At 40.6% G+C, this 26,404-nt stretch overlaps 1 protein-coding gene across 7 annotated transcripts in view; it reads left to right on the top strand.

Annotated features, from left to right (window-relative positions):
* Positions 1–23,580, top strand: part of THADA (THADA armadillo repeat containing) — a 150,303-nt gene extending 126,723 nt beyond the window's left edge. For 6 of the 7 annotated variants that reach the window (XM_063390782.1, XM_063390779.1, XM_063390780.1 and 3 more), the window contains 2 exons: positions 21,484–21,650; positions 22,815–23,580. In XM_063390782.1, the coding sequence (XP_063246852.1) occupies positions 21,484–21,650; positions 22,815–23,153 (506 nt within the window). In that variant the 3' untranslated portion in view covers positions 23,154–23,580. Of the gene's footprint in view, positions 1–21,483; positions 21,651–21,971; positions 22,085–22,814 lie in introns of all 7 variants that reach the window. The other variant, XM_063390781.1, reaches the window with a different exon arrangement.
* Positions 23,581–26,404: the final 2,824 nt, after the last annotated feature.

The following is a 26,404-nucleotide window of genomic DNA, read 5'->3' as shown; positions in this document are numbered from 1 at the left end:
AAGTATTGTGTTCAGTGTAAAGGTAGAATAGTTGCTTTGAAATCTAATTAAATTAGTGACCCATGGCTGTGTAAAGTCTAGACCTGTTCACAGCAGCATTTTTAATACAAGAGGGTTACTCCTTACAAGAAAGATGATTTGAGTTGAGGAAACAAGAGTGCTTTTTCCCTACTGGTGATTACTTTGCTAAATTACCTGAAAAATTCAAGTAACTGTGCTAGAACAAAAACTGTTTTTTGTATTATTGGTGTCATTTTCCTCTATGGCTTTTTTTTTTTTTTAATCTAGAAGAATTACATGAAGTAAAGTTATGAGCTTGTCAGTATTAGAGAATTCGAGTAAACTATTTTTCTGCCATTATAGCCAAGCCAATCAAATTCTGTAAAATTCTATATTAAAAAAAAACACCTTTAGTGAGCTTAACCTTTATGTTGGTAAATTACCAAATTAACCTTAAATGAGTTTAAGAGCATTTTTTGTGTCATCAGCATTAGGACCAATTTAGCTGATTTTTAAAATTGAGGTGAATTAAGCTTAGATGAGCAATTAGATTTGCAAACTTGAGGAAATCTTTTGAAAATGCCTGAATGATTTAGCAGCCTAAGTACTCTTCTGGAATATAATCGAGGACTTAAGGAACTTTCTGCTACTTCTGTTGTGAAATAGCAGTTTTGTAGAGAGATGAGCAAGTTAGCTCCTGGGCTCAGCTGAGTGCTTGTGCAGCCCAGGGCAGGAAAATGGCCCACTCTGAGCACCACCATCACTGCTGCAGCGAGAGCATCTTTGAAAACAGTCTGATGTTGTTACTGTTACATCCCTGGGTTTTTGTGTAATTCTGAGCATGATGTTGTCAGTTTTAATCTGCTGGCTAAAATACCAGATATATTAACTCTGTTCCTTTGGTTCCATTTCACATGCTTAAGAAATAAGCAATAGCTGATACTCCTGTACCAAGAGTTTCTGAGTAAAAGGCAATGCAAAGTTCTCTTTTCTTCTCTTGATGGTTGCTCTCTTCTTGATACATTCTACTTTTTAACTTCGGGGAAAATTATCAGTGAAAATGACAAGTGTCCTGGGTTGTTGTGTTTGTTTGGTTTTTGGTTTTTTTTTATTCACCAGCAAGGAAAAAAAGAATTTATTAGCTGGCTGGTTAAAGAAGCTGACTCCACCTTCTGAACTCACTTTTCACCATCCTATTGGGAAGGGGATGTCACTACAGAGCAGATTGAGTTAAGATTCCTGTGGAAGTCTTCACTGCTGGGTGTTGACTGTTTCAGTGGCCCACACTATTTCAGGTTTATCTTACTGTTTCCTTGCATGTAGGAGCATTTCAGCAACTTCTGTTTATTGGCCAGTGATTGTAAATGTGTGTGAAGGGAAAAGTTAAAATGTGCTACTCAAGGTGGTGCTGGGGGAAGAAGAAATACCATTTAATTAGATTGAAGCACTAAAACATTTTCAGGGTATCTCTGAATTCTCTTCTAGACTTAGAAAGACTTTAAACCTAACCATCTGACTGGGTAGAAACTCTTTCTGTGACCCATGCTGTCACCTTGGCACGGAGAAGAGCCAAGCTGCTTGTTGCTTGCACCTCAGTTTTGTTTTTCACACATCATTAGTGTAAAAGTCAAGGCAAATTCAAGCCAAACTTCTTCATGAACCTAGAGTGGGTGTGGCTATCATGCTTGTGCGTGGAAGAAGGTTTTTGTGTGAGGTTTTTTTTGGCACAGTGATGGTGTAAATAAGCCTTAGCAGAGGTGGGGAAGTTAAGGGACAATCAGACTCACCATATTAAAATTTGAAAGAAACAAGGGGAGAAGAAATCCTGCTCAAATTCATGTTTATTGTTCCTGTCTTCTAAAAATCTTCCTTGGTGAACCTAAAGCTGTGCAAAAGGTTTCATACGTATGTGCCCTAAGAAGATCTAGTAAATCACCTGAGCAAGAGATAAGAGAGAACACAGTCTGTGTGATGTTAATGTAGCACAATGGTCTGGCACTCATCATCAACACCACAGGTGATACCAGCAAATCATGGGTGACTGGCATGATCCCAAAACTTGTACCCCAAATGTCCTTTACAACTAGTCCATTAAGCATTTCAGGACAAATGGCTCAGATTTCATCTACTCCAGTTGCTAGTGAAACAACTGTGAGTAAGTGCTGGGCAAACCTCAAAAGCTAAATGGACCTTGGTAGTGTTTAAATTCTAAAAATACCCTTGACATTGGTGGTGTTTAGCTGCACGATAAAAGCATCCCACATATTGCATGGGAAACAATAAAGAAAGATATTTTACTTTATTTATTGCCTCCTTTGCTTGTTAGCATTTGAAACTGTTTTCAAACTATTCATTAAAGGAAGTGCCAACTTTGTCCATAGCAAAAGGAGCTTTTCTTCCTCATGTTTATCATTGGGTGAATGCATTAAATAGATCACTTAGAGCTTTAGTTCTTGAGCGTGTCAGGTTAACTCTCCTTTCCCCAGACCTGTTTACTTGCCAAGTGCTAAGTCTGTGCTGTGGGATTGGGGATGGGGAAGTGACTGGGGGTTAGAACTTGTGCCTCCCTGCAGTGTGCAGTGTGCATGTTTTAAGTTGCTGTGTCTCTCTTGGTGAAATATAAAGGAGAGATGCCAGCAAACTGTTCAGAACTCTCCTTTTCATATGATTGATGTGTCCATCCTCTTGCCAAACTAGGGGATACATGAACCACCTTTTGCTCTACTTCATGCTGGTGGAGCCTTCCAGTGAGGCAAGTGGGAGGACCGTGGTGAGTAAAACAATTGTCAGGTTACTCTGATCCTGGACAAAGATTAGTGTGTAGGATTCTGCTTTTCTCATGCGCTAGGTGACTTGCCCTGATGTTCAGGTTAGCCTAATGGGCCTCTGAGGCCCCAGACAGCTCCTTTAGTTGTGGTTCTTAGAACCAGTTCTGGCAGCTGCCTGGCTTTGAGGAATAAGTGGTAATTGCCCAAACACAAACTAGGGAATTGCATGCATGCAAACTGGTTTAAGGATGCATTAACTGGCAAGATCATAGGTGATAAGATTTCTTTGCTTAAGTCAAACTTGGGCATTTTCTTCTCTGTTCTGACTGACATTTGATTTTCCTCTTTTTAGAGGTTTGATGGAGGGGTTACAGAAGGCACAAAGTCAGAACCTGGCTGTAGAAGGAGCTTGCTAGCACTGCTGCCTGGAGCTCTTCCACTAGCCAGCCTGAGAGGGGAGTGCTTGGTAGTGCTGTGGGTGGGTGGCTACAGCTGCATACAGGAGGCTGAACACTTCATTCTAGACACGTGACTTGCTGTGATACAGCTGCTATGGTGTGGAAAGTTAACAGCTTCCCTCAGATGGATGAATTTCAGGTCCTTGCTAATGCCATGGGTAGGTAAAAACAGCGGTTTGGAAAGACCATTTAAAATGCACTTACTGCCTTCCATGATTTTCAAGCTGCCTTGAGAATTGCTTATAATTTTGGAAACTCTTGGTCAGAAAAATCTCACAGACAGATCTTGTGATGTGCCACAAGGGTGCTTGGGCACAGTCCAGAAGTTCTCACAGTGTTGTCTGGGTTACTAATGGGAAACTGCTAATCATATTAGCCAAAATATGCTTATGTTCCCTGTACTGGGAGCAATTGGAAAGAAGGTTAATGAAATTTTTTTCTGGAATCAGCTCAAGGATTTCTTCCGCTTTGTGAGTATTCTTGATAACTGCATTCTGGTAACTAGATGTGCAGCTCACTAAACAGAATTTCTAAGCCTGCTATGAAAGAGGAGCCTTTTGAGCTGAATGTTAGGATTTAAATGGGAGGCATTTATCCAAATGGCCTTTAAGCAATAGAAGGCAGAATAGACATAGACAGACCCATCCAGGCAGAAGAGAATATGAAAAAGATGCAACACAGTCAAAAGCAGAAAAAAATGACAGGAAGGCAGAGCTGTTCCTGTTGCAGGATGATTTGCCACAAATCTAAGTTTATTTTCAAAAGATTGTGTGTGATCCCACATCAGTGGGATCACAATCTCTGTGATATCCTGTTACAAGCAATAAGTCTGGAGGCCTCAGTGAAGAGGTGTAAAGCAGTGGCAGCAGTTTGCAGTGTTCTGTTCAAACACAGTGTAGGACTTTGTATTGAGACACTGTAAGGTGATGACATCTCTTCAGTTCCCTTAGATAAGGCCTGTTGAGGACAGGGGGAAGGTCACACAGCTGTGTGTGTATTCTGGGAATGCTCTGACGTGGGCCCTGGCAAAGGAGAGAGTGGGTGCTGCCTGGAGTGACCAGAACACTCTGCAGGGTGAAGTACACCACATGTTACTGAAGAGTAGTGTAAACCATGGAAGGGAACATCACTGACAGATATCCTTAAGCTGTTTGTAATTGTAGGATCATAATTAGATAGGCTTCAAACAGAAAAAAGGACAACATTCACCTTAAAATGTTCAGCGTTGAACCTTCTGCTTGAGGGACCCTGACTCTGGCTGCATCATTTTATCCTTTCCAAGCTTTTAATGGTCAATGCTTCCCATGCACCTGCATGGAGAAGGATTTATGTGGAGAGACAAATGTGGAATAATGATCATTTAAATCTTGGCAGACTAAGTAAGTGGCAAATACCTGTGCTATTTGGTGACTACGTGATGACTATGATGACCTCACATTTGAGAAGTTTCTTCCAGAGAGCAAGATGACACGTGGTAGAGATTATGAAACACTTACTGTGGCTAGAAGCTGTAATTTGGGGTTTTTTACATCTCCTGTAGTAATTCTAAGAAGGTAACAATTACAGGTCAGTTGCAAGGATGAAAGAATTGAGGTCTAGGAGTGTAAATGAATTCATCTGGTCTTTCTGCTAAAATAAATTCAGGATTGTTACAGGAGCAGATTGGACCTGTAGCCTGGTTGCATCACATTTTTATGCTAATGGGTAAATTTTGTGTCTTTGTAATAGTATTTCTGTAATGTGTGACATTCTACTCTTTGCATCCTTAAAATATCTCATATTGTTATGAAAATGTTTGGAAAATCTGATTGGAAAGTAATTAGGTCTTAAAGTTGCGTTTGTAGTAAGATTGTTTCCTGGTTTAATGGTGACTCCTGAGGAATGTTAAAGTATTTTCCTTAGATACAGAGGAAGAGTTGGCTGAAAATATGGCTTAAATATTTTTATTCAGAAAATTCTTTGGTGGTAACATTTGGGCTCAGGGACTCATCACTGAATTAGCTGACTGCCTTTTTTTTTTTTTCTCTTTCTGATGCCAGTGTAGAGTAAAGCTGTTTGTTATCCACAGCTGACCTCCTAAACTTGTGAGTCTGTGTGTGTGAGTAAAATATTAATGAAGACGGATTGACTTGAAGCCAAAGTGAATACACGCACTCCTGCAGTTTTTTATGAAACTTCCTGAGCTTATGAGGTCAGGTTTTCTGATAAAAGTGAAAAAATGTTGTTCCTGTTAGCTTAAAATGTGCATGCCCTTTTGATATAAGCAAAATAGCACCATCGTTGTCATCTTCTGCTTTGAAAGCATTTCACTTTATTTCTGAGAGAGATCAATGGTATTTTAGTTTTTAAAAAATTGCTTTGATTTTTACTCCTAAAGTAACCATCAGTCTTAATTATCTTCATTGAAAAAGTAATTTTGCAAATGAGGCCAGTAAACTGTGCAAAATCAGCCTCTGCAGAAGTAAACAAAAGCTGAAGAACTGATCATATTCTTCTGAATAGAGCTATTTTGTGCCTTTTTTAAACAAGCTGGAAGTGCAGAAGACTCAGTGCTTTGGAGCAAATGTACCCTGCTCCACAAGAGTGTGACAGATTTTCAGGAAGGGCCAGGGGAAAATAAATTGTGCTATTCATCCTACACTGGCTAGTTTTTACAGCAAGGCCAGGAAGAGTTGTGGGGGTTTGCTGTTTTAGTTTCTTGTTTCCTTTTTGTAGCTGGCATTCTACATTGCTAATTGTAGGCATGCTAATAATCAAGAAAAATGTTAGGCTCTTAAATCATATCTAGAGTTGTGAAATATAATTTTTACAGATTTATTTAGAGATGTAATTGAAGTTCTGTGATACATGAAATTTGCAACATCTGGCCTGTAGTCTTTATGGCATTTTGCTACTGTATTCAGCTCTCGTTACACCAAGGTTCAAATGTTTTATTTGAATAAATTGACTCCCGATTTTGTTAAAAATACTGAAATGAAACTTGCACTGACAAGGTTGTAGCTTGTCCTTTATCTGTAAAAATAAAGTCTGGGCACAGATTGTGTTATTTTGCTGACCAGTTGCTGCAGTTCTTTTATTAATACTGCTTCTTCTGTTTCACTGGTACTGTGAAAGGATAAAGATGTCCCAAGCCATTTCTTTTTGAAAAAACAATAGCTACCTGAGTAATTTGATATAGGGGACAGGTACTACTAAAAAGTAATTTTTAAAGCTAGATTATATTGAAAAATAGCCAAGCAACAATAGAAAAATATCTTATTACTTCAAGAAGAATTGTTCATTTGTTAGGAATTGAGAAGGGGGAATAAGGGAAAGAAGACTACAGGAGGAATTAAGGGGAAATTAAGGGAATGAAATTAAAAGAAAATTATTTCATTTTAAATGGAGCTCACTTTCTCAGAACATCCAGCTAGAGGTTCGACATAGTTAGAAACTGGGATATGGAAGTTGGTGGTGGTTTTTTGATCCTTTGTTAGCTGGCACAGGTGAAAGCTGGAACAAATGGGGTGCTGTTCTAACTGGGACTGTGCACTAAAAGGCTTTGGTTATCCATAGCCTGTGACCTCCCCACTCCTCCTCAGATTGCTTAAGATGCAGGAGTCCAAATGGATATGGACCAGCATCTCTGATACTTTTCCTGTCCTGCCTATTAACTTCTCACACAGTGCAGTCGAGTACTGCGTGCTAGAATTTGTGAAGGGAAGGACCTGGGAGAGCCCTGGGCAGGCACATCCATCTACACGTGGAGTTCTTTATAAAGGCTGAGCTGGAATGCCCATCACATCCCAGAGGTATTCCACCAAGAACGAGGAAGGAGATGATCCACTCCTGCAAGCAGATTTTTGCACACAGAATTTCATTTGTGTGTTTGTGGGTGGGAGTGAGGTAGAGGGTATAAATACATTTGCAAACTAACCTAAACCACCACCTTGTTTCCACATAAGTCAGCACTAAAAATTTTTAATGACCAAGATAATTCCTACCTGGGACAGAGTCAAAGCGGCACCTTAGAATGAAAGTTGGTTTTATTATATTACTGATTTCCTGTGCCACAGTCTTCCCACTGATTTGGTTACTTTAATTCCTGGTGTCTTGGTGGAGGGCAGGTGGGGAGGAAGCAGTTGTGGGACACAATGGGTTCTTACTTCGAAACCTGAGGTGTGTAAAACTCAATGTCTCTTTTTTTTGTTTTCCATAATCAGTTCCAAATGAGCACTTCCAAGAAGAACTCGGAACTGGCTTGGTTGAACAAATTGATTTCTCATGCTTGAGAAAGTAAAGTTAAACATCCTTGGGAAACCTAGAAGTTTTGAGAACTAGACTTTTTATAAAAGGCTTTTGATTTATTAGATTTAGAACAAGACCATTGAAATCACCTTGAGGAGCAGAATTATTTATGGCAGCTGCTTACAGTACCAGTGTAATGCCACTTTCGCATGTTTTTAATTTTGTTCCTTCACATGGTCTGTGCTGTGTTAATGATCACCTTGTCATGCTGCCAGTGGAAAACAGTTTTATAAATAATTCCCACTGGTAAGATGAAAGTGTTAACAGAAATACTTCAGTGAAGGTCTTGATTAACTTATACACTTGGCTTGATCACAGTGAAGCTTAGACTTACAATATCTTGTTACCAGAACTAATAAAACCCATTCATTTTTTCATGTACTGTGTTAATTACCCTTTTACTTTCCCTCATGGGCAGACACACAGAGGCTGATTTCATGTTTGTGCTGAAGACCGCAGTTACACTTTCAGACTTCTATTTGCAGTGCGTAGAAGTTCCTACTGAAACAAAACTATCCTTCCCTAATTCCAGAATCCATATATTGTAATGGTAGACCTTCAAGATTGTAGATTGTTACACTTAGGGGCTCTGTTTAACCTACCTTTGCTATAAACAGCTGAAGAAAGATCTTTTAAATTTTTTGTATTTTCTCATACTTACTGAAAGCTCGCTGTCTTACGTACATGCATTAAGAAGCACAATTAAAACCCGAATTTCCAGAATATCTGTTTTTTAACTTAAATTCCTCAAATATAAATATTGCAGTCCATTGCCATTTTGCAACAGAGAATAGTAACATACCATATTCCATCACTACCACCTCTGAGAAACATCAGGAAAACAGGCATTTGCCACGTTCTCTGAAGCTTAATAGCAATAGGATCACATAAACTGTTAATGAAGGGCCTTTTAGAAAAGATATTCGCAATATTGATTTCCATCCCCTAAAGCAAACTCCTTGGGGGTTGGACTACATGATCTCCAGAGGTCCCTTCCAACCATGAGGATTCTGTGAAAGCAGCATGTGTTGGGTAGATCAGTTTAATTAGGCAAGAACATACTGAGGTGGGCAATAGTCTTTATGTAGCAAAATGCAGATTATTTGATACTGTGGAATCAGTGACCTCATGCTCCCCTAAAGCAAGGTCAGCACAGACCTTGGAGTTCAAACACAGTGGGTGTAGGAAGAGTCTAGGGATAAAATGATTGCAGGGTGAAGCAGTACTTAGATATACACAAACTGAATTATCTTAGGCTGGTCTGCAGAATTCAGCAGTGGTTTCATTTCAAATCCATAGGAGTAGAGGCAATACAGGCAGCCTTTGCTTGTTAGCTGCCTTTTTTTTGCAATGGGCTTTGGTTTTTACCGTGATCATCTGTGTGCCACTATGAAGGGCTGTCACAGGGTAGAGGTAAATTCTCCAAATTAGGGCTTTTACTTTATTCTCACAATGTGTGATTCAGGCTCACCTAGTGCCATCCATGGCAAGGTGAAGTAGAACATGGCCTTTCCTGAAGGAAACTCATTTGAAATATACAGATGGAGAAATAACATGTTAAAGACAGAAGGAATCTTTATGTTAAAGACACATATTACAGTCACAGTGTGGACTGTAACTTCAAATGGCATTAGTAAGTAAAAAAAGGTAAAAAGTTCCTTGAGCAGTGAAGTCAAGGAAGCTTAGGTTTGGTGGGGTTTTTTCATGGATTTGTTTTGCAGGTAAATGGATTTTCTCATGTCTGATGACTCAAGTTTCATCCTTTCAATAGACATGGCAGTAGTAGGGTCTCTTTTTTTTTACCCAGCTGGCTATTTCATAGAAACAAGATTTAATGTTTCAGATTCCCAGATTTTTTTTGTCAAACTGGATTGAAACTGGCTCACAGGTTGTGGTGGGAAACACCTACACAGAAGTATGCCTCCTGATTTCCTTACTTTGTTTAAAAATGGGACAAATCCCTTTTGATGTTGTTTATTCTTTCGGATTGCAGTCTGATTGAAGGAAATATACTAGAGCTGTTATTCTTTTCTGTGCACTGAGTGCACCCTTCCTCTTTACCTGCCCTCACGTTTCATTCCCTGTGCTTCTTTCACCTTTTCAACAGATCTTGAATTGACCTCTGTAAACTTACAGCCTTCTGCTTTTCTGTCTCATTTGTCTCACTGTAATTTGCTTTGTAAATTTAATTGTGTGAACTGAATATTTTTATAAGGAGAGTTTATTGGCTGTTGTTATTAGGGTTGCCTAACACTCCTAATTATAAAATCCTGCTTTTCAACTACTTTTGTTAATCCTTACTAGCTGGTACTAAGATTTTTCTATACTGTGACTATTTTTTGTAAACTTTAATGATTAGGGGTTTCTTACTTTAGACATGATTCTACACATGTAACTAGAAGGAAATACTATATTTATGCAGGCTGTGAGAAAGATTGAAGGCCTTTTCTTTGAATGCTGTTACACATGTATGCTTTGGATACGCAAGATATTTTTGGTAAAATTTGTGCAAATTTGAATGAGAAATAGAACTATGAAATGCAATACTTTTCATATATATGTATTTTTATACACACCATCAATAGAGATTGAAAGGAGCTAAAAGCTAAAACCTCAGAAAATTTTTGTGTTCACAAAGCAGCATAAATTTCTCTGCTCCTGAAATGCTAACCTGCATTCTGAGCAGGGGTACTGAGGATGCCTGGTGCCAGGAACACTGCCTTGGGATTGTGCAGCCATGGCTGTAGGTAGCTCTAGTCCAGACTGTGTTTAGATGCTTGAAATGGTGAATTTCTTTTTCTATTGGACCTTGGCAAATTATACATATATGTTGCCATCTTCCTCCTCCAGCCTTTCCCCCTGCCAAGAATATTCAGAATATTACAAGGTCAGGTATCCAGATGTTAGGAAATTCAAGGTTAATTCAACCTTGTAATGCTGCATGTGTGAAGAAGCAAGGATAAGTTGCACTATCACTTCACTGCTGGGTTTTTTAATAGAAGTTCTTTTATAGTTCAGTAGACAATGCAGATTTGCTCTGGTGGTGAATCAGGAACATACAGTGTAGGAAACTGTCACCTCAAAAAGCACTACTACCTCAGCTGAAAGTTGAATGTGATAAAGAGAGTAAGACCAGGATCACAAGAAGGGACATGCCAAAGCTGTTCAGTTTTGCCCTTGTGATTTTGCATTCTGTCCCTGCCTCTCCCAGAGAGCTGTTTTGTGCAGGTAAGCAAGTCATCCCAAGCAGAGTTTGGAAAGGAGGTCACCTTGTTGAATGCTTAGCTGGGTACCTTGCAGGCATGATTTGCAGGAGTTCAGAGCACACACAGCTGAAGCCACAGCTTTGAATATTAAAGCATTATGGGGTGCTGACTGCTCTGTGAAACAAGTCATAATGTCTCAGATTACACATCTAAAACCAGTCAAGGTTTTTGTAATCTTCATGACTGTCTCCTCTTCCTGCAGAATAGCTAGTGCCATTCCTTCTTTCCATGCACATCGTTATAAGTGATATATGAAGCATTCTATATCACGATGAATGACTGAGAGCCCCGGGTTACTTAGCCATTCTGTCTTCTGTGCCTATTTAGAATATTTTGGATAAGAAAGGTTCAAAGTTGTGTATTAAATGTGTAGAAAATAGAAAGAGAGATTTCTTCCCTGTGATGGGGAAGTCCCTGGTGTTGCATAGTTAATGTCTGCATTACTATGTGAGACACAAATGTGTTTAATTTTTGTCTTGTGCAGGGAGCACTTCCATTCAGCACATGGGGGAGAGCATTCAGCGCTTGGTTCCTTCTCATTTGAAGAGGCATTAACCAGTTCCTCAAAGAACTTTGAAGGAAATGGAAAAGACAAATGTAAAATCTGTATTAGACAAATATATTGGTGTCTATATTGGATTTTCTATTGAAGAACTCTGGTTACTGACTGAATACTGTTTATCAGTCAAAGAGTTTGTGTATATATTTATACTTTATGCAAAACTAAGCAGCTCCTGCTCCTTATGTAAATTTACTTGGACCAAGGCCTTGAAGTAATTCATACAAACCATGTTAAAATTTACTAATCCACCTGAGCATGCCAAGGCCTCTGCAATGCCATGTCTGCTGAAGATGCAGATGAAGTTGCAGGGAGCCACCCCACTGATACCTAAGATACATTAAGTCCCTTAGAGCCTGCTAGAGGGTCCCCTGATGACAGCTAGAAGTTTCCTAGCAAATCTTGAGCTGACTGTTAACATATTTACACCACAGCTGTAGGGAAATGCCAGAGCCTTAAGGTATTTCACGCAGAGAGATACAAGCAAGTCGTGCGACTTCCAAAGAGGTGTAGACCTGCCCATGTAAATAGAAGTGTCCTGGGTCACTGAAAGTGCAAAATCCAGAAGTTGCCTAGATGGCTAGAACTGTGTGAAGGAAAAGGAACCACTCCTTAGGATTTCTTTAATGTGAACATCATGTTGGGAAGAAACAGAGTCCCGATCCTAGAAATGCCTCAGTCACAATGGAGTGGTTAAGATCAGCAGGTCTTTAATGTGAATCAAAACTTATGGTAGTAGAGTGAGGAATATGTGTGTATAATCTCATTTTAGAGTATTTCTGAAAGAAAGGGCAAAACCAATTTGCTCTTAAGTGAAATCACTGTTGCATCATCTTCCCATTGAAGAGAGCCAGTGGTTCTCTCATGGAGTGAAAATGCTCTTGAAAAAAATTTTGCAGATAGATATTTTCCATTCTGGATTGAGATTTGTGGCTGTTTACCTGTTACCTACCTGCAGGAGAACTGCCCCTAAGTTCTCCTCAGATCACTGCCCCTAAGTGACCTGTAGTCACTGAGTTGTTGAATGGGATAAACAGCACCTGCCTGTCTGTACCACTGCAGCTCAATAGTCTGGCTGACTTTTTTTGTTGGAATGTCAGAAAACTTACAGTGGATCCACTATACTGCATTGAAAGCAATTTGCAACTAGGCATTGGAAGGCGTTTTAATCTTGACAGGAAAGTGCAAGAAAATTCACTTGGTCATTTGTACTTAGCACCTGAAGTATGAATGTTTTGTGGTCCTGGTAGCCTCTCACATGACAGAGTGTTTGCAAATTTAGTTGTATTTTAATAGCACTGTGTATCTGCGTCCATACAGCAGCAAAAAGATAAAAATCATGTGAGCTGTTCCTTACACACATTTCATCCCTTAGGTGACATCTAAATAAGACTAGACAATCTGGACTGTATTAGAAGCTTTTCATGTAAGGGTGCCTGGGCTTTTTTTTTTTTTCCATCATTCATATTCGTATCACTATATGGCATTCATATAGTGAATGGTTTCTGTAGGGTTTTGCTCTTTAAGTGTATTCTCTTACATGGTGAGGAAATGGGTTTAAAAATTGGCCAGTAAAGGAGCTGAGACTGTATTATGAACATTTCTGACATAAATTATTATACAAAAGATTTATGGCACATTCTGTAAGAGCAATTTTATGGCCACTTCTTTTTGAATGTCACCCTCTTTTAACAAGCAGTATGAAACAAAGATAAAAGTTAAATATAAACCATCCTAAAAACAGTGTCCCCTCCATAGCATTTTATGAGAGGTATCAGAAGTGATGCAAAGACTGAGTTTTGGAGGTTTCCGAGTTGTTGTTTTTTTTTTTGTTATTCTGCTCAAAAAGACCTTCTTTCAGTAAGTCACACATACACTTGAATCAGATGTGTTGCAGTAAGTTAGCAAGTGTCTACTCAGATGTGCTCAATAGCCACAGTTTGCAGGCATCTGCAGCTCTGCCTTGTTCGCTCTTTAGAGTGAACTGCTGGAAGAAGAATGAGAAATACCAATGTAAACTGACATTTGAGAAAAAGCGTAGAACAAGATGAAAACATGTTGTAACCTAAGAGACCTTGAAAATCAGAACATTTTTCAATAATCTAAAATTACTCTAAATTTCAGTAATTCAAAAGTGCAGAGTTTCCTTAGCAGTTGTCATCAGCTGAGTCAAGCTTTCATGTCATTTGGGTTATAGCACCAGAAAAGTTTACTGTTGTGTCAGTACTCATGTAGAAATAAATAGCATTTTTATGCTTGTTGCTGTGTCTCACAAAAAATTCACCAAGATACACTTAATAATTCACATGAATTGGCTTAATTAAAGGAGAGAGAACTTCTGCATTGAGGCTTGTAATTGTCCTAGCAAGATTTACTGGTGTGTCTGGAACGTGTTAAAATCGGTGGCCTCTGGCAGGGGGAACTTCATATTACTTATTTTAAAGAATTTTTAAATTATATATTATATATATATATTTGCATATAATATAATATTATATATTATATAGAAAATGTGTAAGTACTGTGATTTTTTACTTTGTATTCCCAAATTTATGTCAACAACTTACAAGTTATTGTTAGCCCACTTATACAATGTTAGATCATCACATGGATGAAGGAACTGTTTGCTTTCTAGAATACAATGCCACTAATTAAAGTTGAAAGTGAATGGACTGAATTAGAATCAGCTCATCCATCAAAGACTGGCCACTGCTTATTTACTGACAGTGCTTCATTTAGCTCTATTAATTACTCAGTGGCACTGTTATGTAAAGGTCATGCTTGAAAAATTAAGAAAGAATACATGAAAAATTATTTTATGTGCTCAGTGCTGGAGTCTGGAAGTGGTCAATGTTAAACAGAGTGTTCATGTGAATAATCTATTAAATGTGTTTTTTCTTATCAGCATTTTAATTGTGAGTGAGTAAACAGGACAGCAGCTTACAGATCTTGATAGGTTCCTCATGCAGGCTCTGATGGTCATGGCTGTGGCTCCATAGCAATAAAGGAAAGTTTGCCTTTCTATTACTGCTTTTAAAATAGCTTGCTGTTTGTTGTCTGTTCTGCCCAAATTATATGGGTTTGCAGGTATTGCAGAGATAAGGATTTTTTGTTGTTTTTTTTGTACTCATTACCCATTCCTTGCTTATTCCTTTATCCTTTAAATAATAAGCCTCTTAGCATCACTGCCCAGATGTCACTCTAAAATTCCATCTATGATACAGAAGTAAGTGTGTCTCCTGTGTTCCTATAGCAGAGCTGTAACATACACCTCATTCACATTCAGTAACCTTTATCAGTGCTAAGCAAAAACTTCTGTATGCTTGGTGGATGCCAGTAACAAGACTCTTCAGTTATACATTTAATTCTAGTCATTGATACTAGTTTTGAAATCATATTTACCTTCATTTTTTTCCAGTAAAATATAATTTGAGTTAAAACACCCATCTGTTCTAATTGGCAGTGTTTTAAAAATTAGCTGAATATTTTTACCTTATAAAAAGGAAAAGCATGAGCTCTGTGGGTATAGGCAGGGTATACTGTCTTTTTTGCTGTTTAAATTAGAACATGGCTTGGAAGGGGGGAGGCTCTGCAAAAGTGGTAATGTAAGAGGTAAAGTCCAAATGTTCATTTCCTCTGTGGTTGTTTTGTAATAAAACCCTTCGTGTACATGAGCATGGCTCACATGGGAAAATCTTATGTACACATACATATATATTTTAAAAGGAAAAATAACGTAGTTACTGAGTTGAAAAATACTGTTCAGTTCACATTCCAAAAAAGGGCTTGAAAAGATGATGACTATGTGTGTGCTCTTTTACTCAAGAAGGGACTTTAATTTTCTGTTCAGTCCTGAGCTGTAAGTTTCCATGCTAATCAGACATGTTATTAACTCAGATCTGCTTATAATCAAAGTCAAAGCTGAGAGCAGCATCACCGCTGCTCTACTCAGAGACTGCAACTATTAAGAAATTAGTTTTGATTAGTTTGTTTTGTAATGGTGTTGTGTTTTGACATAGTGTTGCATGATGTCAGGAAGGGCCTCTTTTTAAAGCCATCCTGAAAAAGCATGGCTATAAAACAGACTCAGGCAGGGAAATGGAAAACACATGAAGCAGTTGTACGTCATCTAGGGAATGGTATTTCTCGAGAGGATAGAAATGATCTAATTGCCTTTGATTTTATGAAACGCTATGAAAAGGAATCTGCTTATATATTAGATTTTTACATAAACGGTCATTTTAAAAAGTGGAAAGTTTGATGTTTGTAACTTAAACTGACACAGTGCAATTGCAAGAGCCATCTGCCAACCATCCAGATACAATAGTTACCGTTTCTGCATTTCCTTTCTTTTGTTGGTTGGTTGGGTTGGGTTTTGGATTTTTTTTCTTTTGGTTTGCTTCTCAGTTGTCTTCCTTTAATCCTAGTGCCCAGAAGGGTGATAGCACTCTAACATTATTGTGGAGACTGGGTGGGGATGAGCACCCTTTTACTTTTTTTCATTCTGCCCTGCTGTTTTGCCGGTGGCAAGACACCTATACATTGTCTTGCTGTGGCGTTGCACAACTCCTGCCTACCTCAGAGTAGAACCTATTTCAACATAGGAAATGCATTTTCTAGCCTCCCTTTATTTACCAGCTCTGTTAACTCTTGGGTTGGGCCAATGGGATTTTTTTGTTTTTTTAAATTTGAAGGCTTTTTAAATTTTATGAAGTCTAGGCATACATAAACACAGCATTTTAAGTAACAAATATATCTGCAGCACTGCCTCACTCAGCTCTCTTATATTTCATATGCTGAGAATAGAACAAGCTTGATTATTACTGAACACCAAAAGGAGGACAATCTTTATACAACAAAGAAGTGATTAGCGATTAGGTGAAATTTTCCATTTGCAAATCTAATATTACAAGTACTAGTGACCATAATGCTGAATCTGCCATCATTTGGATGAGAACCTGATATCTTGCTTGATACTCATCATCTTTTACAGTGATGTATCAGAAAATGTGAGATAAATCCCCCGTTTTGCCAAGCAATCATTCAGTGGTCTTTGTTGCTTTTAATGTCCATGCTTGTTTCTGAAGTAAGACTACTACCTCATTTTACCAGGGTGTTATGAGGTACCATATTGATAGTGATGTGTTAATATTTATAACTTTGTGCAAGAAAGTAAAAAATATTTTACCAGTGCATATGGTAATGGTCTACCTGAAATATTTTCTGTAATTTCAGTTGGACAACTTACCCTCTATATTTTCCTTGAAAACATCACTACTGTTGGTACACTGTTCTTCATGAGATTTTCTCTCTGAGCTATTGCACAAAGCTTCCTTGCAGATTCACTTCTCTTTCTGTTTGTTCTGAACACAGTATATGTTTACAAAAATTGCATTGCTTTTTGATCTACAATGAACTCCAGTTAACAATATGCAGTATAAAAATTAGAAAATGCTTTGCTGGGCAAGGAATATGTTCTGCTTTTCTCCTTTGCCTATATTTTAACATGGTTGTCCTTAAAATCTGTGTATAGGCTCTTAATACATCCTTTCGGTTCCCCATAATGTCACTGTGGCTTTAACAGAGAACAATTGTATAGTTGGAGGACACCTAATAGGCTACTAGAAGAAATATTTACATCTGGCATGATCAAAGCTTTTGGACTATATGAATGTGTATGTGGGAGGTCTAATTTTTATGTGGGCGGATTCACAAAGACTAAGACACTGCAGTACTTAACCCTTTTCCCTTTATGAAAATTCAATTCCTCAAAATGAAAAAAGTATGTAGTACCTTGATTCTTATCTTTATTTTTCATTTCGATGAGTAGTATTAACTATTCTGCTTGTAACTACTTGTTTTAAGTCATAGAGATTTTTTTTGGTATTTCAACCCCTGTAGTGGCTTATTTAGTATGATGCTTATCTTGCTTGTGATGTTTTTGCATGTTGGAACATATGCACATTTTTGAATTTAAAAACTCATATTTTTAACACAGAATTGATAGTCTGTAGAAGGGCTGTGGAAGGAGCTCTGCTGTATTTTCAGTTTATAGCACTAGCTACATCTTCGGGTTTGGTTTTTGCAGGTTTAGTTCCTCTGGCAGTAATCAGCTGGGAGCCCTGGCTATTTGAAATTTTTTTTATTAGTTCCTTTAAATAGTTACATTACGAAAGGCTGTTAACACTCAGTCATTTAAATAATCTCAGCATTTTGTTTGCAAGGCTGTGATGGGGACATTTGGGATGATGACCTGGGCTAACAGCTTGCTGAACGGGGAGGTCTCGCTCTTCCTTTGGCTTCTTTCCTTTCTGCTGCTGTCCTGTGATCTTCCCTTCCCCAGCCCCCAGCTACACCAATCCTGACTGCAGGGTAACCAGCTCAGCTTGCCAGCCAAGCAGAAGAGCCCACACGCCAGAACTGCGTGCCAAATGCCTTTTGTGCTGCTCTGAGCCTTAATTTACCAGGTAATCAGCAGAGTGAGCTGGCTCCCAGGTGAGCATCAGGGGCCTGGAGAACTGTGGTGAAAGGGGAGCCACCTGCCCTTCTTGCCCCTGGTGAATTTGCGTCTTACTCAGCGCGCTCTCTGAAGTCACAGCATGAGTCACGAACACAGCATCATGTGTAATAGGTGGCTTCTTGAAAATCAGCCCTGCCTTTGCAGGCAGATGATGATATGAGGAGCACTTCTTGTAAACAGTGAAGACCGTACATTTCTTTTGAAAAGACACACATCTTTTGTGGGTGTTTTCAAAGATCCTGTGCGTGCTTACGGCATCCCTGGCAGTCACTTTTAGAACTGGGAGTCATCATTTTCCCCTGTGAAAGTGTTTTTTACCTATTAAATCATGGGTACCTATGTAACTTCGCTTGCTGTTACCCATTTGCATTACTTCAGCACTCCAAGCTTAGGAGAGTTATTGTACTTCTTTTGGATATATGCTATATCTTTTCGTTATCCTTGTGGCATTGACAGTCCACAAATCTAATCCTGAACTATTCTAGCATCAAATTTGTGTGTACTGGTATCAAAGTCAGTTAATATCAGGGTGTTCTGTAAGTAACAGCAGCTGAGGGAGCATTTCAGAAATCATGGAGCCATTCTGCAGCAGTGGGATGGAATGAGTGGGTGGAAGTGAAAATGCTTCATCTGCCAGACATTGGTATGCTGTTGAGTCTCTGTGAACACCTGAAGTACCAAGATGCTGCTGTGCTAGCTTCTCTAACACAAAGCCCTTCCATGGTAGGCAGGCTCTTACCCAGGTTTGGGAACCCTAGGTTTTAGTGTTATCAAAGTGATGTGGCTTTGTTTTTCTCTGGTCTCAACACCAGAACTGACACACAAGTTTTGTTGATCAGTTAAATGGCATCTGCAGTTCACAGAAAGGTGGTCAGTGTGTTCAGGATTTTCATGTTTTTTCTGGGTGCTACACATCCTTTGCATATTTTCCCTGTATTTTTTTCTCTTTTTAGTTTGAAGGAAAAAAAAAACCAGCAACAAAAAAGACTTGCCATTTCCTTTGCTGCAACTTGTAGGATTCTCTACAAGACTGCTGTATTCTGTGACCACAAAACTGCCTTTTCTTCTGTGTCATGCTGTTGGGAAAGTGCTAGCAAGCAAGTTTAGTCTAAGCAGAACCTCAGCATTACTTGTTTTGCTACCTCTTGGTAGTTTTCAGCACCGTCACGTAATACCACAATTAGAGCTCCCAATGTATTTCTTGATGCATTTCTCAGCAGTTCAGCGTTCTCATTCACAAAGAGAGCATCACTGTATGTATTTATACTTAAGGATATGAAATGGTAAAAAGGTCCCAGAACTGGCAGTGCTATCTATAATTGGTCCTCCCAAGTAACAGCTAATGCAGCAATGGGAAGTACCATGTTTGATTTTAAGCTCCCAGCATCACCTAATTTTCTAAATATTCAAATAAAGTGACATAAGGAAGAGGCCTTATATAAATAATTATAATTGTAGGCATTCAGGAATCATTATAAAACTCAAAAATATCATCAGAATTCAAAAGAGCCGAGTTTAAAATAATTCATTTTATAAGCTTTCATAACCAGGATGTTTATTTCAGGGTCAGAACACCACACTCCCTTTTAATCTCTGTTCTTTCAGCTCTGAAGATTTCCAGTATTTCAGAGGTCCCTATGGCACTTGAATGAAACTGTTTCCTACCTAACCCTAAGCAAACCAAAACAAAGAAGACAACCATTGTGTCCATTATTCAGAGTATTAGACTGGTACCAAATGGGCCACAGCAACAAAAAAGCAAGGAGGTTTTTTAAAACAAAAACAAACAAACAAACAAGCAAACACACACCCCACACCACAAAAAGAAATCCAACAAACTCCTGGAAAGGAATGTCAGCAAAACCAATACCTTGAAACCCCAATACCTAAAAAAGAAAAAGGGATGGAAATGTTGCACTAACCACTTCTCAAACACTCCCTCATGGAAGAAGCTCAGGGGTGTCCTGATAATGTGATAATTCCTGACATGAAGAAAACAGATTTAAACATTTGATTTTACTGTCTAGCAGAGACAAATTCTGTATGTAATATTATTAGTGTCACAAAGAGATTGACTGCCTGCCTTCCTGTTAGTTGTTCAAGGAGATTTCCATTTACCCTCATCTAACTCCAAGATAAAGAAGGGACCATCTGTTCTTTCTCCTTCACTCCCTTCCTTATTATGGTCCTTTGTCCTCATCATCTCATCATCTCAAATACTAATTTGTTCTCCCCAATGTCCTCGGTACATTGCCTGGACTGTCAAGTGCATGTACTCATCTTTCCGTCGGTCTGTTATGCCCTTAGATGTTTCCTTATTTCTTGGCATGTGTATTTGCCTAATCCTGGTGTTTTAATGTGAGTTTCTCTGCTGTGCCAGCGTACCCCAGAAAACCTGCAGCTGGCCTGAGGCCTCGGGAGGGCTTACAGCACAGGGGTCCATGCTCCAGCTCTGAATGTGGGTTGTGAGGGAGAAGTCTTGGCTACATGGCCGTGCCTCTTCCATGTGGATGGTTGTTTTATTCAGGAAAAATGCTTAAATACAGTCACACACAAAAAGTAAAGTGTGCCTTCCATATCTGTATGGATTTTTATCAAATAATTCTGACTGCTGTGTTGTCTGCTCCCAAAGACTTCAAGAGTGGCATGTCTTTCTGTACCACTACTTAGACCATTCAAGGAACATTTTTCAGTTTGCTGGTGACTATGGACATGGATTAATTTTGCCAAAATCCTTTTTACAGTAATAGAGACTTTAAAGAGGCTTGTCCACTAGCTCTCTTCTTCCAGTCCTCTTCCTGCACCCCTTTTAAAAAGAAAAAATTTGCATTAAAGTTACAAGTGGAGAAACTCCTACCTGTGGACACATGGGACTTGTGGCATTGTTATATACTCTGCTATCAAAGGCAGCCCTAGGACCCAGAGAGTTAAATCAGCATCTCCCCAAATGAGAGCAGTGAGGAAGTTCAGGGAAGAAATATGGTGTGGATGATAGTTTTGTGTACAGCTCTGGCATGATGCCAAAACCTGTATAAATATAGCTCTGTGATGGGGTCATAAAGAGTGTCTGCCTTTCCCTTCTCAGACATCTTTTCCAAGCCTGTCTTCATGCCTGATCTCTCTTACATGTGTGTGTATATGTATATCTTATTATATATAAAGAGATTATACACCAAATAATTACTCATTTTATATCCCAGCCCTTTAAAAACATATCATGTGTTGTAGGTTTTGAGTTCCAGTGATAACGTTACATGAGATCTAAGGCATAGCTGTTGTTTGGCAAAAATAGCCACCATGTAATAGTGACAGGGCTGTCTGGAGATGTTTCTAACAGACATATCTGTATATTTAAACCCAGATTAATAAATGTCACTACATGGGCAGGAGAAAAAAAATAAGCATCAGCATTTTCAGTTGCTTCATGTATTACTCTGGAATTGAGAGAAGGCCCCAAGGGGCACAGAAGTAAACATCCATCTAATTTATTTGCAGTATAATTTATCCTTCTGCAAGTGTTTGTGTAAGTTCAGCATCTGTTTTCAAGAAACCATTTTTGTGCTGATTTTATTTTAAAATATTTGTGGTCTTGCTTTATATTCTTACACATATTTTTTCTCAACAGAGTTTGCCTTTAGGATAGTGAATGCTCCAATGGCCTTGGATTTAGCCTTTGGCATAGTGTGTGAGCTGCTGCAGCGGTGGGGGGAGATCCATGCCGGTGTCCCAGTCCTGCTGGAGTGGCTTTTGGGAGACAGCAACCTGCAAAGAGATGGGGAGACTTCTGCCCTGGTAATTTGAACAAGCAGTTGCTATAGCATGCTAGAAGCACTATAGTTCTGCAGTCTTGTGGTAGGAATAGAACAAAATGTCTCATCTGATGAAACCTGATAATTGCTACTGCAGTGGTAACTGATCTACAGTCTTTTAAAAAATTCACATGGATATTACTTAGCATGAAAAGAGTTTTATGTCTGTTTCCTGGTAATACCAGCATAAAATTAAAGAGATCAATCAGCAAACATTGAAATAAATCAAAAGTTACTTCACAAGGCATTGTTGACTGAAACATTTTGAGGCTGTAATGTGTAATTACATCTACTATTATTGCAGATGATGGCTTCCCTTGATTTTGAACTGCTGTTGGGGGTGCCAGGCACATCTGGCCATTCAAGACCAGTGTTCTACCAATGCTGGCTTTCGCAGAGATGGCATTTCAGTATTTGGTAACTTTATGCCGTTATCCATGGGGCTGGTTCTGCACAACACATGAAACAGCCTTGCTTGCATCAGTCATTGAGTTCAGGGTTATTTCTGCAAAGATGAGCTTGCCCACACTGGTTCTGTAAAGGCTATTGCTGTACACTGTGTTGTTCTTGTCTTGAAAAGACTGCGAAGGTTAAAATAATGCTGGAAGGTAAACCGGAAGGAGCAGGAGCAGCTACACCTTTGAGAAGTTTGTTGGCAATTAATATGACCCGTGAAATACATCATGCATCTTTTCTTAAGCCTGTAGTTTAGGTGTGCATTTATGATGTTTCACTGACTGATATAATTTTCATTTAATCCAAAAAGCTTCATGATATAGGAAATTGCCATACTGCTTACAGAGGTCTTTGTGAAATACGATACTGTTTCATAGGGGAAGGCAAGCACATGTTAAGGATTAGGGCTACTATTCACTTCCACTATTTCCCAAGATTTGTGCCATAACTGCCTGATCTTTGAAGGTAAAATTTCTTTGGCAAAGTAAGAATCTTTTTAATGTGTTTTCCCAAACATTTAAAAACAGGCATGTGAATGTTTACCTTGTTTTTTGAGTATAAAGAGCTGTTCTATGACAGCCTCTGTTGTCATAATTTCTATCTATATCCTTTTTCATATCTTCTATGATTTCCTCATTGCTATCAAATCACAAGTCTTTTTCTAATCACTGTTCATTTTCTTTTTGTTAAGGAAGAAGATGATTCCCTGTTTGATAAAGGGGAAATGAATTTTTGGGCAGAGCAGCTGACTCATGTGAGACAACTTAGTAAGCACCTTTTACATCTGATATCAGTGACTCATCTCACCTTACCAGACCATGGGGAACTTCACCGCCTATCAGGAATAGCCCTGGACCAAGTCCAGCGCATTGAACACCTTCTTGGAGCTCTGCCTCTGGTTCCAGAGTTCTCCAGAACTCCAGAATTCACAAGATTGGCTATTCAAAAGGAGAGAGTATCCATCTGTCTTAAAATATTAAATCTGCTGAAGCCTGATGACACTTTCAAAAATGAAAATCTGGAACAGTAAATTTCTAAAACTTCATCCTCAGGGATCTGCACACACTACTGGATGGGCAGGGAGACTGAATTCCAGCAATGTTCAAGGATTCAGGGATTGCTATGATGACTTCAGGAAACGTGCATTACCTTCAGTATCCAGGCTAGAACTGTATTTTTTGTATTGATTAATTGTCCACTGATTTTTTATGGGACGTACAGTGGGAGACTTTTCCTTTTAAATTCATTCAGCTGAGCATTGTTTATTGCAGCTACTGTAGGAAGTAAAGCAGCTATACCTAATATTTTCCATTCATCCAGGTGCAGGCCACCTGTAGTTCTGTTGTTTTGTCCCAATTTTTACCTCCTGTATCTTAATACCAAGAAAAAGTTGTGGTTTTTTGTCCTCTTTCAAGATGTGCATGTTAATTATTAAATTAATATGCTCTTTTAAAAAATCTTTAAGTGTTTTTAATAGAAAAACAAACTGTGATTTCTTTGTTTATGGCAATTTTTAGAGTACTATTTAAATTTTACTGTGTTTTCCTCTGGAGGAAGACAAGGATTTTCACTTTGGTAGTAACCTTGTTTTGCACATGGAAACAGCATTAGTTAGATTTCTGCATGCCTCTTTTCTCCTTTAAATCAAACACCTACTTTCATAAAATGGCTCTAAAATGAAGACTTGCTGTGTTCAAAACAAAGCAGCTGTTCCACTGCAAACGAAACAGTTTCATCTTTACCTCAAACACCTTTCTCCTCGAGCATGCCTGGAGAGCGAGGTGCTGCCGAGGAGTGCAGGGCTCCGGGGAAGGGAAGGGTACCAGAGGTGTTCCTGCGCTGCAGCCCTCGCCAGCTGGGGCAGCTGTGGGGACTGCTCTGAGTGCTCCAGGGTCTCGCTGTGTCTAAAACACAAAAAAGCTTGTTGCTCATTGAATGGTTTCTTTCTGCGAACTGGAATTGAGTTTCGATGTGAAAAGGAGACATCAAAAATAAATACTGATGTCAAGAGGTTGTTCCCTTCCCCTAGCCAAGGGCTGCCACTGGACGTGTGGCTGCGGTGTGGCTGGGCCGGCCACAACTCGGCCCTGTGCGCCGTGATTTCGGTGTCCTTGGAAGAAGAACATGCCCGATGAACGCCAGGTTGCCTTCAGCCTCTTCACCCGATGGCGTCTGAGCGCAGTTTAGCCCCAAGTCTCGGTGAGGCCCAGGTAATGCCCCAGCGCTCGTCCCGCGGCCGGGCCCGCCACAGCGGCTCGGCCTGGTGCGCCGCGGGGCCGCCAGGTGGCGCCACAGCACCGCCGCGCACCGGCCGCCATCGGGATCGGCCGGGGCGGGATCGGGCTCCCGGAGTGCCGGGATCGGGATCGGCCGGGGCGAGATCGGGATCGGGCTCCCGGAGTGCCGGGATCGGGATCGGCCGGGGCGAGATCGGGATCGGGCTCCCGGAGTGCCGGGATCGGGATCGGCCGGGATCGGGATCGACCGGGATGGGGATCGGGCTCCCGGAGTGCCGGGATCGGGAGCGGGCTCAGCAGGGGCAGGGTAAGGCTTGGACCGGCGCTGCCCACCGTGCTGGGTGCTGCGGTGCCCCAGAGCCGATCGCTGCTCTCCTGAGTTTAAACAGAGTGTGCTGTAAACAGAGCTAAGCTGCCGAGTTGGGTCCAGTGGACATTTGAACACTGCACAAAGTCGCCACTTAAAAAACCCCAACGAACAGAATTTAGGAATAAGAGTTTAGTATTTGCTCTAAGTTTCCAGGATTCAGGGTTATTTGTATAAGTGTAATTTATGATGAAACTTGAGGCTTCAGTAGGCAAAAGAGAAATGTTGGAATCTGAAATGATGTTTCACAGACTGCCCGCTATCCAACTTAACGAGCCATGCTGTGAGTTAGGCTAAAAATTAATTTGTATGCATCTGGTTTTAGCTCCTGGGGAAAGAAGAGCCCAGATTGTGTCTGGAAGCCACTCTTAAAAAATAGTCAGGACCTGTACAATTAATTAACAGCTGCTGATTTTGCCACATCTTTCCATCATTTCTGAACTAGTGTGGCAACAGCTTCTGTAGTAGAAGATAAAAAGATCTTCATATGTATCAAAATCACTACAGTTCTGAGACCTTGCTTATGTCAGTGGGTAGCATAAGACTATCTAGTAACATTGGCTTCTTTTTTTAATTGGGTAGAATTTAAAACGCATATGTATAAATATGGCAAATCGATAAATGCAGACAGGTAATAGACCCACAGTGACGGTAAAACTTGGTGAAGCCTTGAGGACTTGGTTAATCAGTTATCAAACAGCTTGGTCTTCCTTATTGTGGTTTTAAGATGCAGCTGGAACCTCTGTCATCCCGCTTGAGTTTATAAGAGAGCAAACAAGAATTATATCAGTGCACATACATTTCACCACACGGTGCTGATGATGGGTTACTGTGTAACTACTCAGTGAAGAACCTTTAGACCCGGAGCAGCGATTGCAGGAGAGAGTTAGCAAAACCTGATGCCAGAGAGCACTTATCGGCCGTGTTTTTGATCGAAGTCAGTTTATCAAAATATTCCTCCCAAAGGCGTTGACACGTTGATCCGTGCATGATTGTCACAGTAAACTGTTCGTTCCCTCGGTTGGCAGGCGGGCAGGATCAGCTCCGAGGTGATGTCTCCATCGCAGAGTTGTGTGGGAGGAGGAAGAGTTTGAACTCGGGTCAGTGCGGAGGCGACTCCGAGCGGCCCCGCAGAAGGTTACGGGAAGCGATGCGGGTTATGGCTGCTGCCCCGCGCTCCCGGGGCTCCCCGTGTGCGGGGCAGCGCCCGTGGCCGGGACGGGAGCTGTCGCCCCCCGGCAGGGCGGGAGGAGGGGAAGGAGCGGGACCGTGGGCTGTGTCCCGGCCCCGCTGGGCGGAGGAGCCGGCTGCCGGCGGCCCGGGCGGCCGCTGGGGGGCGGCACGGCCCCGCCAGCCGCGCGGGCAGCGGGAGGGGCCGGCAGCGGGCCGGGAGTCCAGCAGCGCTCGGCCAGCAGAGCGGGGGACGGGCCCCAGGGGACTGCCGGGACACGGGAGGGAGCGAGGTTTGGCCCTTCCGCCGCCCAGCTCCTCTTTTTTCCCGGGAGATTTCGATCCCGGTTTCCGGGCTCGTCCGGCCGTGGGTGACGGCTGACGGGCGGTGGCAGGGTCCGGGCGGGGTCCCGCCTGCGGCCTCCCTCCCGCAGCGGCGTGGGGAGCTGGAGGACAGGGGGAGCAAGCAAAGAGGCGTGTGAGCCGCTGGGCAGCGCGGGGCGAGTG

This window comes from Prinia subflava, chromosome 2 (genome assembly GCF_021018805.1).
Source record: "Prinia subflava isolate CZ2003 ecotype Zambia chromosome 2, Cam_Psub_1.2, whole genome shotgun sequence".
In the NCBI taxonomy this organism is placed as follows: domain Eukaryota; kingdom Metazoa; phylum Chordata; class Aves; order Passeriformes; family Cisticolidae; genus Prinia; species Prinia subflava.
The sequence above is the reverse complement of the archived record's forward strand: the minus strand, read 5'-3'. Positions and strand labels throughout refer to the sequence as shown.